The following is a 16,624-nucleotide window of genomic DNA, read 5'->3' on the forward strand; positions in this document are numbered from 1 at the left end:
CTATAGGCCCAGCTCTTTGGTGTGACCTGGGGCACTGCCCTCTCCGATGGGGGGGAAGGATAAGACAAAGACTGGCCGAGTGCTTGTGATGAAACCAAGCTCTACCCCTGGCTCTGCCACCGCGGCTTGCTGTGGCCTTGGCCATGTCCCTTAATGAGAGTGCTGCCCCTCAGTGCCGTCTCTGCGCCTCGCTTTGCTTCTCCATAAAATGGGGAGAGTCATCCTCCCCTGCCTGGTAGGGCTGCCCTGAGCATAGACGCCCTGCGGAGTGTGGCATCCTGATGCCAGGGCCCTCTGATATGTCTCACTGCCTGGGGGTGGCTGCCTCACTGCCCAGGTTTATACATGTACCTTCCCCTCAGCCGCTGGAAACTATAGCACAAGGGAACTCTCTATTGCTGAGGCCTCTGGCTGCTCCGTGCAGGGGGTCTCGGTTAGCACCGGCACCTGCCGGGATTAATGGGTCCCCCTCACAGCTCCAATCTCTGCAGCTTGGGCTCCAGGCAGTATCAGCGAGACGCTGCTGGCCTCGGCGGGGCCCAGCCTTGTGCTACCTGCTCTGTGAGCAGACGCCAGCAGCCTCCATCTCGGAGGTTGTAAAAGGAGCAGAGTCAGGTCCTGGGCGGGAACTTGGTAAAGCCTCGAGGTGCAGCTGCTTGCCTGGGACCCCAACACTTGGCTTCCTCTGTCTGCTTCAACGTCCCAGGTCTCCCATCTCTTGCCCGGTGGTGGGATCTGAAAGCAGAGGACCCTCTGAGCCCATTCAGTGCTGGATTTCCCCGTTCAAAGCCCCAGCACGGATTTAGACCAGAGACAGGCTCCCCTTGGCAAAGAGCCCGCTGACTCCACGAATGCAGATGGAGCCAGCTCTGGGAACTGCAAGGAGCTGGGGCTGGTCAGCCTCATTCATGATCTTGGTTTCACTCTGTAGCTGCGTCTGGGCTGCGGGCTCCTGTGGGGGGGTGCTCGGGTTTTATTTTAATATGGAAACATGGTAGTTCTTCAAAACAGTGGTGGCTGGTGAAGGAAGCACCAGAAGATTGAAGGGAGGGATCCAGGGGGGATGCAGAGGCCTGGGAGCAGCAGCGCTGGACTGGAGGAGTTGGACTGGAGTCTGAGTTGTTCAAAGAGGGTCTCTGAGGTGGGGTGGGGGGTCTCGTAATAACCAAGCCAGCACCTGCTGAGAAGGGAACACGTGGAGGGGACAAAAGGGGGTGTTCTGCATGTCCGGGCCCCTCGTGCTTTGCTTTGCAGCTCGCCTGCCCCTGCCTGGGTGTAAGAAATGGAGTGAAAGGATGGATGGTGGGGGGCCAGGTTCTGCCTGGGGAGGATGATCCTGTCTGCCCACGGGTATTGCCGCTGATGTTCTGGATGCCCCATGGAGATCAAGCTCCCCCATGCTTGGTGCTGTACATGGGCATGGCAAGGGGCATCCAGATTACAGCAGGAGACAAGGGGGGGGATGGAGAGCAGAGGCGAGGGGAGGGTGCATGGGGGCCTGGGGCAGAGGATCTGAAGGAGATTAGAAACCTTTGGCCAGGACCTAGACCAGGGGTGGGCAAAATACAGCCCAGGGGCCGAATCCGGCCCACCAGGCCATTCTGTCCAGCCTGCGGGGCCCCTAAAACATTTAGAAAATTAAATATTTATTTGCTCCTGGCTGCCTGTCAAAGATGACAGGAGCCAGGGGCAGTAGGACCCAGGGGAAGCTAGATGCAGGACCCAGCATCAAGGCCCCCCATCCCCGCCCCCCCAACTAGAAGAGAGTTCTGGCCTAGGACCGTGGGGCTGTTCCTGCTTCCCTGCACTGGAGAGGGAAATGTGGGCCTCAACAGCTTACCAAAACTCGGTAAGTGGCCCTTCGCCTAAAATAATTGCCCACCCCTGATCTAGACCTAGATCCCCAGTGTCTGAGCTGAGCCCCAAGCACCTGGGCTCCCCTGGCTTTCCAGCAGGCCAGCTTGCCCGGAGGTGCGGGATCCGGGGCTGGGGTGAAGAGTTTGTGGCCGCCACTCGCCCATTCATAGCCGGGGCGGGTTCTTCGAGGTGAGGCCTATCCCGGCGGGGGGTTCCTCTTACTGGAACAGGCCTGGAAACCAAAGTGTCTCGAGGCTGCTTGACCCCATGATTGGAGAGAGCTGTAACTTTCCAATCAAGCTGCCTCCCTGAACCCCTGCCATCAAATATTCATGGAATCCATTTTCTCCTGGCACTCCCAGCCCACGTCGGAGCCCGGTGAAGCCATCTCCTTCGCTCTAATGCATCCGGCACTTGCGGGAGCCTGGGGCTGTCTCCATTTTCTCCTCCTCCTCCTTGCTGGGCAGGGGCTGGTGGGAAAGGCACGTGCCCCCCCGCAAAAGAAAAAAAACGGGAAGGGGGAAGCACTGGGCTAGTGAATGGTGTGGGGGGAAGGGGATGTGGGAAGCTGGTAATGTGCGAGGAGGTGGCAAAGGATTGGTGGAGAAGGGGCGGCACTTGCTCGAGGGCCTGGATCAAATGCGGCTGCTTCTGGGGTGGAGAGCAGGCTGCACAGCGTGGGAGGCGGATCACACGTCTGAGAGGAGCCCCGGGAGGATCTGCGCACCTATGGTGGATTGGGCTGTGGCTTGTCTGTAGAAGCCCACAGCACCGGCCCTGTCGATTTTTGAACCCCCGCCCAGGCCCAGAGACATCTGTACGTGAAACTCACGGTGGCTGAGCCCCAAGGGCCGGCATCTCTCAGGGCGTGGAAAGCCAGGACCCTAAAGGGCATTAGGAGCTCAGCCCCACTGCAGGTGCCTAATTCCATTTGGCTCCTATTGGCAAATCCCAGCCTGGATCTTTCCAATGAGCCCCACGGGCCGAGTATAGGATGCAGCTTGCAGCCTCTCAAAGCATCGGGAGTTGCCGGGGCTCGTCTACACTCCCTCTAGCCGCCTTGCTGGTGCAGGTGGTGCCGACAGGAAGGGGAGCGGAGCTGCCCTAGTGTAGACGCGGCTCAGGCACCAGCCCGGGGCCGCCACGGCCCTGGCTCTCGAAGCAGGCGGGAGGGAGCGGCGGTCACCAGAGCTGCTGTTGGGAAACTTGAAACCGCCCTTTGCACATTTGGATGCTGCAGCGGGGGGAAAAAAAAAAAGCCAGAGGAAGGCAAATAAACACGGCTGTTCTGTGGCTGGGGAAAGAAACAAAAGGTCATGGGCTTTCCTCCAGGAGCATGGAAAAAGGCCTGGTCAGCACCGGGGGAGAGGCAGAAGGCGTGAGCAGGGCGGCACGTGTGCGCGGGAGGCTCGGAGATGAGGCGGGGAAAGCTAACGGCACAGCTGGGCTGTGAATTCAGTGCTGGTTCCCACGTGGATGCACAGCCCACAGGCTCGCTTACCCTTCCCATGCGTCAAGTGCGTCCACACAGGCCCTTAGTGCGGACAGATTCCCAGTTCGTGGGGCCCTGCGTGGGGCTCGGATCTGATGGAGCTTCATTAACGGAGGGGGACAAGGGGGGTCTCGGGGTTTATGACTACGTAGAGGAAGGCGGGGGGGGCTGGCCAATGCCCGGTGTCCGGAAACCCCGGGGGCGTCCTCGGGAGAGCACCAGACTGGCAAGAAACGAGCCCTGTCCGTTCCTCCTCTTTTGCCGGCGGGTATCTGGGGCAACGGGGTTGCGGTTTCCAGCTTTTGGGGGCTGGAAACAACCTCTCGTGGGATCCCGGGACTCTGGGCGCTGGGGATTTAACTGAGATTGGCCACGCTAGGAGGGAAGGGTTTTGAGGGTGCATCTTTGCCCGCGGGGAGCATCAAGGCATCGCGGTCGGGGGCTGTTTGCAAAGCAGGGCTGATTCCCAGCGGCTGATCTACGTGGGGCTCAGCTGGGCTCACCCTCCTCCGGGATGGCAGGAGCGGTGTGCCGGGCGCGCGCGCTCTGGATGGTGCTGGACGTGGCGGGTGACGGTGCGCGCGCGCGCGTGAACGGGGAGGGTGTAGGAGTGGGTGCCGTCACCGGGGTGACGCCGCAGGGCTGGCACCGGCGAGCCGGGTGCTGATTTCCGGTGCTGCTCAGCCCGGCTGTTCCCAGACAGGCGGCTGGCGGCCCCCTCCCTGGGGCCAGCCCCTCCGCACTTCTGGGTATATTTTATTTCCAGGCCAGACTCGTCCCCCTCCCCTGCTCGGCTCTGCCTCCCCTCCTGCACATCGCCCGGGTCCCTGGATGCCTGGTTAATCTCCGTTACCATGGCGACGTTGCCAGGGCACCCGCCTCCCAGTCGTGCAAACCATAAATCACCAATAAGTGGCTTCTTCACACGGAGAGCCAGACCCAACCGCCTTGGCCCGCCGGAGCTGGGGAGACGGAGCGGCCCTGCGACGGGTCCAGCTGTGCCCCCCCAAGCCAGCTGTGCTTTGCCTTCGCCACCCCCACTGAGGTCCCACGAGCAGGAGCGGGGAGCTGGCAGCAAGGGCACGAACGTGGCTCCGTGATGCCCAGGACCCCCTGGTCCAGTCCAGCTGGGTGGGTTTTGCCTCCCTGCTTCTGAGATGCCATCGGCTGTCTCTGGGAGCTGTGGGGCGAGGAGCAGAGGGCGAGCGCCCCAGCCCTGCCCGTGCCATTCCCGTAACCCGCCTTGCTGATAATCACACCTTAATTAACTTAACCTGACAGCGGCTCCCCAGAGACGGGCACACAGCCTCCCTGCTCCACCGATTGCTTCTTGCCAGCCAGACACTCCCATCCTCTTCAGCCTCCTCGGTCTCTCCCAGGCCCGCGTCCGCCTGAGCGACCGAGGCCGTGCCCGGGGGGAGCCTGGCCAGTGCCTGGTTTAGTGCCAGGTCCCTGGGAGGGGTCGTGGGCTGCGGGCGCCTGAAGGAGGAGAAGCAGGTGGGATCTGGGTGCTGCAACCGGAAAGCAGCTGCAAACTCAGCCCCATCCCGGGGATGCTGCGTTGCTGCTTGTGGACCCGCCAAAGGTGTCGGAGCAGCCGGGCTGGGGCAGGAGGGAGAGGTGCGGGGAGGGTGGAAGGTGGCAGCCAAGAGCTGGGAAGTCCCTGGGCTGTGGCGTCCTGGCCTCCTGTTCTCCTCCTAGCTTGCAAACTCAATGCAAAGGCTTGCACGAGGCCGGGATCGGGCTGGCTTACACGAGGCTGGGCTGCAACACGGGTTGAGGGCAGGTCGTTCCCCCAGGGCCGGGGGCGGGGAAGGAAGGCCTGGCCCACGTTGCATCTTCCTAGGCCAGGACGTGTTCCTGGCTGGTAGCCCAGGAATGCAGAGGCCGCGGCAGTCGCTGGCAATGGAGAAGAGACAGGAACGGGCCGTTTCGGAGGTGGCTGAAACGCTCAGAGCTCGGGGTCTAGGTGGGCGCCTGGCCAAGCCCCTTCCACGTCTGGAAGTGATTGTATCCTGGTCTGAACTTGGCACGTGGCTTTGGGACAGCCTGGCCCGGGCTTGGCCAGCCGCTGGCCCCGGGGCAGGGGGCTCTGGGGGTGAGCTTGGCACCACCCCACCATCCATGCCTGGGAGCTCAGTGGGAAGGTCTAGAGCTGCCTTCAAGGCTGATTTTAGGGGAAGGGGTGCATGTGGTACGTGAGTCAGTACGGTACAGGCCTTGGCAGAGCCAAGATGAGCCCCTCCATCCACAGAGCTTGTTCCTGCAACACACCTCCTCCAACGCCAGCAATCGCAGGGTGCGTGCTCTTCGGTGGCAGGTGGGTAAATACGGTAATGGCTTCTGGTTGAGATCTCTCCAGCGCTCCCCCCCAAGCCCATCGCCACCAGTGCCAGCCTGCGGTGAGATATGAGGGAGGAAAAAAGGCCTGGAAGGATTTCACTGGATGGACAATGTCTTTTTCCTCCGTGTTTTTACCTCTTCTCTGCTGCGCAGCTCTTAGTTCTGGTTGACAAAGCCCCGCACCCCGCCAGAGATGGTGCCCGGCCATAGCCATCTCCGCGATCATTGCTAATGGGCCGGGCTGTCACCGCCTTATTTACGAGGAGCCATTTAACGCGGCCGTGACCGCGCACGGTGCCTCTGCCTGGCCGTGGGCAGCGATGACCTGAGCTGTCCCCTCGCTGCCGGCCTCCGCGCCGATCCCCGCCTGCCCAGCCGGAGGCTTTGCTTTGCCAGCGCCGCGGCTGAGCCAGGAGCAGACGGCAGTGGCTGGATGCCGTAAGGAGCCTGGGAATGACTTTCGAAGGGGCCGAGCCAGGCTGAGACCCCGCTTCAGCTACCCCGGCGGGTAAAGGCCCATAAAGGCAGAGCAGAGGGCCCTGTGGCCACCTCTTACTCGGCACGGACCTGTTCTCAAGACGTGCGACGTGTCTCCTAAACCCCCCGGGACTATGGGGAAATAACGTCTTTGTCTTTAGAAACTATCTCTGCCCTTACTGATGGCAAAGAAAAGTTTGAAACCGCCTGGGCATGGCTGGGGCACCACGACGCCAGCTCGTCTCGGGGCTCCTACAGCGGCTCGTGACTCTCAGAAGCACTGGGGGGGTTTTGTGGGGATGGAGGGGGAGAGGCCCCAGCCCACGACTTGCTCTGCCGCGGATCACGGGACACTTTTCCCTGCGGTGATCTCAGCCAGCGACTGCAGCGCTGACCTTTCTGCCCGCTCCGTGCCAGACGACAGCTCCTGGCGAAAGGAAGCGAGGCTGGGCAACGCGGTATTGCCAGCTGTCTACGGGGCAGGTTCCCAAAGGGCGGGGGGCTGCCTGGCCCGTCTCCCCCCGGGTGATTGATGCCCGGTGTCTCCCGCTCCCCCGGCTCTGGCTCTGGCTCTGGCTCTGGCTCTGGCCCGGCAGAGCGGTGATATTTGGAAATCGCTCCCCTCCCATGATCTCAGCCCGGCAGAGTTCGGCGAAAACAATCGGGGAAGGGAAGGGGCCGTCCGAGCTCATTGTTGGGCGTTGCGTTCCCCGGGCGGGAGCTCTGGAACAGAAGGCAGAGGGCCAAGCATGACAAACAGGCTTGGCTGCCTGGACCCGGTGCCTGCGTGCGCCTCTGAAGCGCCGCCACCTCCATCCTTCACGTCGCCCCGTGCGAAAGGACCGCAGCCGCGAACCCTGCCCTGCTGCCTGGATTTCGCGCCCTGCTCGGATCCCAGCGCCGGGGGGAAGGAGGGACGAGCGCCCACGGGCACGCAGCTCCATTCCCAACCCTGCCCCGCGCCGCGTCCGGGGCCCGCCACGCACGCGCGGCCCACCTCCTGCTGTCCATTTGTCACTGGGGGGGTTTATTAGGTTTTTTTATTATTTTGCCATGGCTGCATGTCAAGCAGCCTCCCCAGATATATCAGTTCCTTAATGGGGATTTATAAATACATCTCTTCTGCCTCCCACGCCGCCTCCGGTAGCAAACACCATCTGCAGAGAGTGTAACCTGCAGTCGCTCGCTAACCAGATTAAAGAGCAGGGAGGAAGCGTGGCAGGGAGGCTCGGAGGAGCCAGCCCCTTGCTCCGTTCGTGTAGCCTGGCAGCACGGGGGGCTAGAGGCGGTGGTGATGGAGATCAAGGTTGTCTCGCACGGGGCTCAGCTCCTAGGAGAGGCCTTATAGGAGCTGAGAGTCCTCAGCACAGGATTGGACCTTGGTACCGTATTTTCTTGCATAAACACGCACTTTCCACACCCCCCAGCTCCACAGGGGGAAATTCAGGTGCCGGTTACATGTGAAAAAGATGGATCCCCACAGACCTGGAGACTTGGTGGGAGCAAAGCCGGGGCCGTGTTAAGTGCTGTGGCCACGGTACTTAATGCTGCCACGGCTTCCCCGCCGCCAAATCTCAGGCCCCCGGAGGCGCTCCGAGGACAGCTGACCTGGCACTACGTGCGCAAGGTCAGACTCAGTGCGTGGCCCCAGATGCAGAGACCCCAAACCTGACATTTTACTCTTCCCCCACCCCCCCACCTTTGGGGCTTTCCAAAAAAGAAAGGTGCTTTATTTTCAAGGGGGTGGACTAGGCAAGAAAATGCAGTCGTGGAAGGTGCTCTGAGCCCTGCTGTCCTCTGTGCACCTGCGGGGCACAGCTAACCAGATTAAAGAGCAGGGAGGTGCTGATATACCTGGTCGGGGCTTTGCTGGCTCTCAGACCCAGCTCCTCCCCGGCTGCGCCTGTGACTCTGGACCATGGGCCAGTGCTGGGGGAGAGAGCGACTGGAGCATTTTTCACCTCACTTGCATGCTTCAAATGGGCTACAGGGCCGTTAGCAGCACGGCCGCACGTGGCTTCGCGGTGCCAGTGCAAGGCAAGACGCTTCGAGGAAGGGGCTGTGAAGCAGCCGGTGCCGCGCTGCAGCTTGGCATCACAAGGGGAGAGAGGCTTGACGTGCATTCGAGGGGAAGGGCAGGTGGGTGGTAGGTGCAAGGTTTGGGGGGTTTTTAGGCTTCCTCCACTGCATGTCAGCTGTGGGCTGTGCCAATGCTCCTGCTGGGATCCAAGCTGGAGGTTCCCGGCTAGCGGGCCTTGCCCCCCCATTTGGGGTCAGACCAATTGCTGCATTTGGGGGCAGGAAGGAATTTGACCCCCTGGTCAGATGGGTACAGATTTTGGGGGGTGGGTTGCCTTCCTCTGTAGCAGGGGCACGGTTTCTACCTGGAGCGCGTATCATCGACCCTTTACAGCAGCAACACGCTGTCTGCCACGGTGCCCCGGCTTTCCCTGTGGCAGGTTCGGGCGAGATGCCCCGTGCCAGGGTCAACGGTAGTTTCACAAAGAGGTCAGACGACGGACGGGCCTGCAATGGTCGGGACAGGGCTGATCCTGCCTCAAGCAGGGGTTGCGCTGGCTGTGCCCCGCAGGTCCCTTCCAGCCTCGCTTCCCTGTGAAACCGCACACCGAGGACTACTTTATCTGCTCTGAGCCTGGCCCGCTCTTCGCACCGGTGGGTCCGGGCTGCCGGAGGAAGGCTCAGGGCCCTGAGCATCCGGCGACGGGCACAGAGGGGCTGCTCAGCCCCACGATGCGGTCACGGCGCTGCGCGGTCCGAGGACCATGAAGGGGGTTGGCAACGCTCAAGGGGTCTGCAGAGAACCAGCTGCCACTTCACAGCTGGCAGCGCCCGCTGCTTCGTGAGATGTCTGCAGGTTGCTGGATGAGGCACGAGCTAATGCTGCCTCCAGCCGGCCGAGGGCACGTTGGCATCTTATAACCTGTAACCGAGCTCCATGCCAACAGGATTTGTTAACGGGCCCCTGTTAGTCAACCACGTGCCTTGCGATTGCAGCCAAACAGGTTCAGGATCCCGCGGTGCCAGGAGCTGTACGAGCCCAGGGCAGTGTCCTGAACAGCTTGCAATATAAACAGGCGGGGGAGGCTGACAAAGGAGAGAGGAAAAGGAGCGCAGCGGTGGAGCCAGATGCCGGCGGTTAGCCCAGCGCCGCCAACACTGATACAGGGGATCGTGTGGCACCTGCTTTATGCCGAAGGGCAGCCAGAAATAACGTGAGCCCCCGCACAAGACCGGACCGGAGCCAAGGGTCTGCTTGATGCTATTGTGAGGGGCTGCGAGCAGCGTTCGGAAATGCTCCGGGCTTTAAATCTGAACCGTCTTAATGCAAGACGCCAAAAAAGGGAAGATTTTGAAGGAGCCTGTACAGTTCTGGGGGGACTAAAAGTCTTGATGTTTTCTCAGGGGGGGAAATTGCCCAAAAAATCCAATTTTTTTCACTTTTCTTTGTGTTTAATGCCTCTTTTGAATTGTGGGTTTCCCTGGGGGGAGAAAAAAAACAGGAGACTCTCCTATGGAGTGAACACATTTGTTTAGGAAAACTAGAGCCATTTGTCACTGGGAGACAGGGGAAATAGCAGTGGAAAAGGTGACGGGTTTGGGTTTTTTTCCTACCAGCTGAAGTTTGAATTCGGCTCCGGAGAGATGATTCTGTTTTGTGTCCGTGACGGCTTTTTTACCCACAGTAGGCTTGATTAATAGTCGTAGATGGATGACTCGATCCAACTCGACAGATCGCTCGATCGAACGTCCTCAAGTCCAGACCTGAGCATCTCACGGATGGAGGCTGCTCTCTCTTTTCCTTTTTGGGGGGCTTGGTGTGAGCACATGTTTCAGCCCAGCTCTTTCAATGTCACGGAGGCTGGGATCGAGTGTCTCGGGCGGGAGACTCATCCCATCAGCCTTCACCTCCCCAAAGGGGGGTTCAACGGAGGACAGAGCACCCTGCTTTTCAAGCCGGGGTGCTGCAAGCGAGAGCCGTAGCCCTGGGCGGCTTCGTCCATGCACCGAGGGGTGAGGGCATGGGGCTGGGTGTGTAGCTGGGTTGGTTTTTTTTCATCTTTGCTTCGCTGTAATGGCTTTTCCTCATGTGGATCAGCCTGGGCACGCAGTAGTGAATGCTCCATCTCCTCCCCACCCTTTCCCATGAGACCGTTTGCCTCCCCCCCAGCCAACCGGACACGAAGCTGCCGTGCACTGCAGAGTTTTCCCCTCGTTTGTGAGCAGGACGGCGGCACCCGGGCGCCCCCACCACTAGGCACTGGATGCCCACACGGCACAAGGCCACCTCTGCCGCAAGGAGCTTGCAGATGGGCTGCAAAGCGAAACAGAGAGAGGGCCAGGGACACCGGAGGGGGCAGCAGCAGAAGGCTGGAGGTTTAACCACTGCCCTGCGCTTCCTGCCTGGCGCCAACGCTTTGAGCAGAGGTTAGCTGCAAAGGCAGCTGGGTGGTGGAGGAGAGTTGCAGTCGGAAGGGGGCCAAGGTGCACACTTGGCCTAACAGACCGGGCTCCAAGACTCGTGATGCCCCCGGCCCGGTACGGATGGGGGCTGTGACGCAAGCAGCCCCCCGCCAGCCAGCAGGCCCCATCTGCAAATGCCACGACGCCGCAGCCAGGCGCTGGTTGCTGCTGCGGCCTCATCCCAGCCAAGCCCTGCCACTGCCTGCCCCGTGGGCCACGGGGAGCGGTTCTCCAGGATCTGTTTTAATTAGGCTCTCAGAGCCGGGCCGGCTTTCGGCGAGCGGGGCTGGCTGGCGGCTCCCCAGGTCCCGGTGTGTGAACAGCACGTGACCCACATCCTGCAGCCAGCCTGGCACCAGGGCTCCTGTCCAGGGCAGGGGCTCCTGGGACCGCACTGTAATGGATTTGCACATAACCACAGGCAGAAATGCAGACGAGAGACGCTTCCCCCAACCCCCACCCTCGCGTGCTCATCCTTCCTCCGTCTGCTCGGGAGCGCGCTAGCCCCCGAGGCAGCCGTCCGCCTGGGAAATAGTCAAGGCCACGGTCGCGAAGCCGGTCCCGTGATGCAGATGTGGGTGGGAGATGCAGGTAGGACGGAGATTCCTCTCCCAGGCGTATGGCTTGGGTCAGGCCCGGACCCAGGAGCGAGGCGAGACCCCAGCGCCAGCGCCGCGGAGGAGGGCAGGCCACTGAGGATCTGGGGCAGGGCATGTCTCTGCCACTGGCAACCTGTGGGGCCCTGGGCACAACACTTCACCCCTCTGCGGTCCGTCTCTGCACGGTACACAGTGGAAACCCCTTCTCTGCCTGTCGCATCTGCTCCTGGGGTGCGTACAGCCCCTAGCACGAGAGCCGGGCCTCCTGCTCTCACACGTCCAGCAAGGGTCTGGTCCTGCCTCTGTCTGGTGACGACCCCACCATCAGAGGAGGTGGCATTTTACTCCCTCCCGCTGGCGGCTGCCTGTGTTGGAAAGGAGCTGTACACCGGGAAGGAAGACCAGGCTCGCACCTTCGTGGCCACTGTTTGGGGCTGGGGGCAGGGTGGTGGAGGGGTGGCACAGCGGGGCCCCTGGGAGCCATGGCTGTCACAGCTGGCCCGTGGCCACGTGGCATCTCGGTGGTGTCTGCAGGGCCACGGAGGAGTGATTTCAGGCTGCCCGACCCCCATCTCTGAGTCGTCGGCAGAGATGCCAGTCTCCGGAGGCGTGGGACTGTCTCAGCTGAGCCAAGAGGGGCCCAGAGTGAGCCTGGACAGGGCAGAGCCGTGGCATCTCCCTCTGAATGGAGGAGGCATTGCCGGCTCTGAAGTGACTTGCCCGGGGTCACACGGGGAGCCTGTGGCAGAGGTAAAAATTGGTCTCCACCCCCAGCCTTAGATGCAAGCCCATCCTTTGCTGGAGAAGCACAGCACAGATGCTCTGACCCCACTGCCCCGGAGCAGGCACCAGAAGCGGGCTCAAGCTTTCTCAGTGCAGCCGCATTTTGCTCCAGCTGCCTCGGCTGGAAATCGGGGTCAGACGGACACTTGTTACCGGCACAGACAGACGGGGAGGGCGTCACTGTTTTGCTTTAGCTTTTGATTCTTGAGAAGGGGCTTTGCGAGAGCCGCTTCGTAAGACCCCGCGGGCATTGCTCGTGGCCGCGGGAAGTTGAGAAGTGAAAAGGAAGCTGCAGTCTGCGGTCTAGATTGCCGAGGAGAGCAAAACCCCGTGTCTCCCACGTCTTGCTCGGCGTAGCAGTGGAGAATGGGAAAGCAGCGGTTTGCGATGCACTGCCCGGAGCCACGTTTATATTGGAATAAGTGGATCCACGCGGGGTTTGATTGGCATAAAGACAGAAGCAGTAAAATTGTCTTGTGTAGCTCGCACGCCCATACATCAAAGCTGTGGGGGGGGGAGCTCTACCTGGGATCTCTTGAGTGCATGTTAACAACCATGTGCAGAAGCAAAGTGCTGCTTCCCCTGCTTTACCTGCAGCGGGTGCGGGCGCGACGTCTTGTGTTGGGTCGGCGGGGCGGTGGTTTTGCAAAGAGTCGAGATGCCAGACAAATCTGCGATGGTTTGCAGAGGACGTGACTGTGGAGGTCCCTTCCAGCCCTGCTGCCCTGGGATTGTGGTATACGGCCCCCATACCCTCGCGTTCGTCCCCAGCAATGTCCCTCCCGTCTCCGTACAACACAGTTCCACCTGGATAAAAACAACTAGGCCTCGAAAGCAAAGCCGGAGTCTTTAAATGATATAATCACCGGCTATTTTTTTTCCGCGCGACGCTGGCTTCGTTCAGCGCGCACTGCTTCAGCCCCGGCGGTTGGAGGCTGGGAAAAGCGTAAGCAGCTGGAAGCGAGGGGGGGTGATCATGGAAAGTGTTAGTCAACCTTAATAACAGAGCCAGCGGCCAGCGGCCCCTGTAATTAGCATTTCTATAGCCCTTTCCATTTTCGAATCCCTTGGAGCGGAGGTATCTGCCGCTCTCTTAATGTCACCAGCTCCCTCCGTTTGTCTGCTTGAAGGCCGAGGCAGGGAAACTGAGTCGCGGGGAGAATCCAAGGGGGATGGGGACCCATTCAGAGGCCTCAAGGACAAGGAGGAGAGCTCGGGCAGAGCAGACAAAGGAATGAAGGAGAACTGGAAAGGAAGAGGAAAGTTCCACTGCTGTCTGCGTGCTGCGTCCGGTTATGCACAATGGGTCTATTGATGGCTGCACACATGCACACACAAACACACACACACACACACTTCACCCCCCTGCTTCCCCAGCCTGTCTCACGTCCTCTTCTCCCTCCATTCACGCTCTGCCCTCTCGTTGCAGGGTCATCGAGGCTAGCACCACTCAGCAGGAGAGGCTGCAGGCCATCGCGGTAAGTGGATCCCGCCCGTCTCTTCCCATCCTGATGCATTGGACAATGACCCCGGCGTTCGGGTCTTTACTGAGTGAGCAGAGACCCAGATGGGCAAAGGCAGCAAACCCTTCCCCAGCATCGTTGCTGTGTGTTTTTCACCTGCTGCCACCCCCACAGGTGGCTGCATGTCAGCGCTGGGCCTCGAATGTGGTGTATGAAGTGTCGTGACGTGTACAAGCGCCCTTGGAGCTCAGAGCTGCTGGAAGCGCGGCATTTCGAGCCCCTTGGAAATGCAGCCGGGAGCAAAGTGTAAATCACCCTGGTCACATTCGTGGATGGCAGGGAAGTCTGGGATAGAAATAACCAGCATCCCTCAAAATGATGAGATGGGGCGGGGAGAATGGCCCGAGGCAAAGCTGATTGTTAGTCTGGTGAGCTGAGTTATGCCAGCAGGGAGTTGGGCCCCAGATCCGTACGCACCCGAGCCTCTTGCTTTTGTTTCCGAGATGGAGAGAGGTCCCAGGCCCCGAGCTAAGGTTTGTATCTAACACCAGTGTCGCAGGATGGGAGCGAGCATCCTGGGACGTAGGTCTCCCGTGCCGCCCACCGGCTTCCACTGCTGCAGCATTTGTCACACATGGGGTGGTGCAGAAATCAAGCTGCAGGGAGCACAGAGGTTTATGCCTTTCTCCTGGGGACTATGTGATGGGTGGTGCTTCTCCAGGGTCCCTCAGCCTTGCCCTGATTCTCCTGCCGTGCACAGTTGGCACCCTCATTAGCCCCAGTGCCCCCAAATCAATGGGGCAGTGGCATCCTCGGCAGCAGTGACCCCGTGCCATGAAAGATGTGGGCTCCTGATCCACAAAGAGTGCATGTGCGTTGCTGGAAAGCAGTGCCAGGCCCCAAGGATGTGGTAATGTTGCCTTTGCAAAAGCACTGTCTCACGAGCAGGTGGCTTGTGCCAGTCCTCCGGGGTTCGTGTCACAGCTGCTGCCTCTCTGGTCAGAGCAGAGCTGGCGCGGTGTTTTTCCTGTGCCGGGGACAGTGTGTGCATGCATGCGTGTGCATGCATATATGTGTGTATGTATGTGTGCTTCAAGCTAGGAGGTAGGGCAGCCTTGGGGCTGCTCTGGTCTTAGCCAGGTACCTGAACTGGCCTGGAATAAGAGGAGCGAAGGGACTGCTTGAATCCTTCTACTGCTCCCTACAGTCAGTGCCTCACTGCGGGGCCAAGGGAAGGCCACGGCAGGCCCCCAGTCCCTCAAATCCCTTTCCTTCCCCCGGGGCTAATTATTTCCCTGTTCCTTCACTGGGGCCTTGCTCTGCGAGGAGAAAATGACTCTCAGGGGAGCCGATCTGACAGCTTCTCGCTCCCCGGCAGCCTCATGGAAGGCGCCTGGCGCCACTGGAGAAGGCGCGTCTGGCTCAGGTACCAGCTCAGCTGGCGCACACGGCGGGGGAATAGGAGTCGGGACGCCTGGGTTCTGCGACTGATTCACTGCAGGCTCTAAGGGACGTCTCTGGGCCTTGTGAAATGCAGGTGGAGATTGCTACGGGGCAGCTGAGACACTTAATGAACCAGCCAAAGTAGCATTAGGACTGTTAATTGTTACCGTATTTTCTAACATACAATGCAGGTGGAGATTGCTACGGGGCAGCTGAGATGCTTAATGAGCCAGCCAGGGTATCATTATAACTGTTAATTATTACCATATTTTCTGGCGTACAACACATCCCGGGATAAGAGACTGGAAAGGCAGGCTGAAAACAGATCTATCCTTGTAGCAAGTGGCCGAGTGACATCAAACCAGTACTCCAATTTCCTGCAGGGCTTCATCTAGTTACTACCAAAGCCCTGAAAAAAGAAGCCATGCATGGGTTGAGAGAGAGGACTGGCAATCCCAGAGGCAAGGACCTGAGTGCCTCCTGCCAGGCACCTGCTCCCCAGGAGATGGTGAGCTCGGGAGCACTCAGGATCTGGCCTGCAGACTCATAGCAGAAGGTCCCCAGGCTTCAGGTGGGGATGGATGCAAGTGCGCAGAGCTGGCCCGGCACACGAGTGCCAGCTGGACGCAGGGCAGCGCGAGGCAGCGACCAGCGTGATCCTTGCCCGGCTGCGGCAGGCTGGCCTCGTGCCCACCCCTTTGTGTGGCAGCCTCGGCTCCAGCTTTCCCAGCTCGGGTTGTTATCGGGTTGGGCTCGGCTGCACAAAGAGCAAATTGTTTGGGGCTGCGGGGGGAAAACGGAGACGCTTTCCATCCAGGGGACATGGCCAGGCGGACTCGGGGAAAGGAATCTGGGCAGATCCCAGCGCCGCGCAGGGACCCCAGCGCCGCCTGGGTCTCCGCTTGCTACCAGGTGCGAGGTCGCTGGAAGTGATGAAGCTGCGTGGTCCACACACACACGTGGCTGGACCTGTCCAGGGGTCTGGTCCCAGCCGTGCTGGGTGGCTTTGGGCAGACCACCCCCAGTCCCCTTCTGGAGAGTGGGTCCAAGGGGTTTCCAGTGATGCCTCTAGCCCCCATATCAGCCAGGCCACTGTTACTAGTGCTGATTATTACCGTATGTGCTCACATACAACACATCCTGGAATAAGATGCACTCCTTGCTTTGAAAGGCAGAATGAAATGCGAGGGAGGAAAGCTCTGTCCTTGTAGCAAGCCCCTCTATGGCCTTCTCCCGTGGGTGCCTCAGTTTCCCCACCCACCCTATGCCAGCAGGAGGAGCTGTGGGTTGTTCCCTCCAAATTAGGGCCTGAATCAGCTTGCACCAAGCACGGGGTTATTCTAAGCAGCCTCGTGCTCACGCCCGCCCCGCCTGAGAACCACGTGTCCCAGGCAGTGGAATTCAATTACAGCTCTCCCGGGACAACACGGGGGTAAATGAAGGGCAGATACGTTCAGTGCAAGCCCGGCGCAGAAAGCAAACTCACGCCAGGCCCCTCGTGCACCCACCTCACCAGGCCTGGCTCTGCAGGAAGGTCCCAGGGTGGGAGCGTCTGAGTGAGACCCCAGGTGCAATGTGCTCGGTGCTGCACGAGTGCGCGTTGGGGAGAGGCGACTGCTGCCCCCAGGGCTTTACGCTCAGAGAAAGGGGAGGGACGTTCCTACACTCGGGAAGCCGGGAATTGT

General features: G+C 60.3%; 1 protein-coding gene across 4 annotated transcripts in view; it reads left to right on the forward strand.

The window, feature by feature from the left end:
• The window catches only part of PALM (paralemmin), a 32,783-nt gene that overhangs the window by 1,675 nt on the left and 14,484 nt on the right, over nt 1-16,624 (forward strand). For all 4 annotated transcript variants that reach the window (XM_019538238.1, XM_019538236.1, XM_019538235.1 and 1 more), the window contains exon 2: nt 13,463-13,511. In XM_019538238.1, coding sequence (XP_019393783.1) covers nt 13,463-13,511 — 49 coding nt within the window. The remainder of the gene's footprint in view (nt 1-13,462; nt 13,512-16,624) is intronic.

Source organism: Crocodylus porosus, unplaced genomic scaffold (assembly GCF_001723895.1).
Source record: "Crocodylus porosus isolate Cpor-Errol unplaced genomic scaffold, CroPor_comp1, whole genome shotgun sequence".
Classification (NCBI taxonomy): Eukaryota; Metazoa; Chordata; order Crocodylia; family Crocodylidae; genus Crocodylus; species Crocodylus porosus.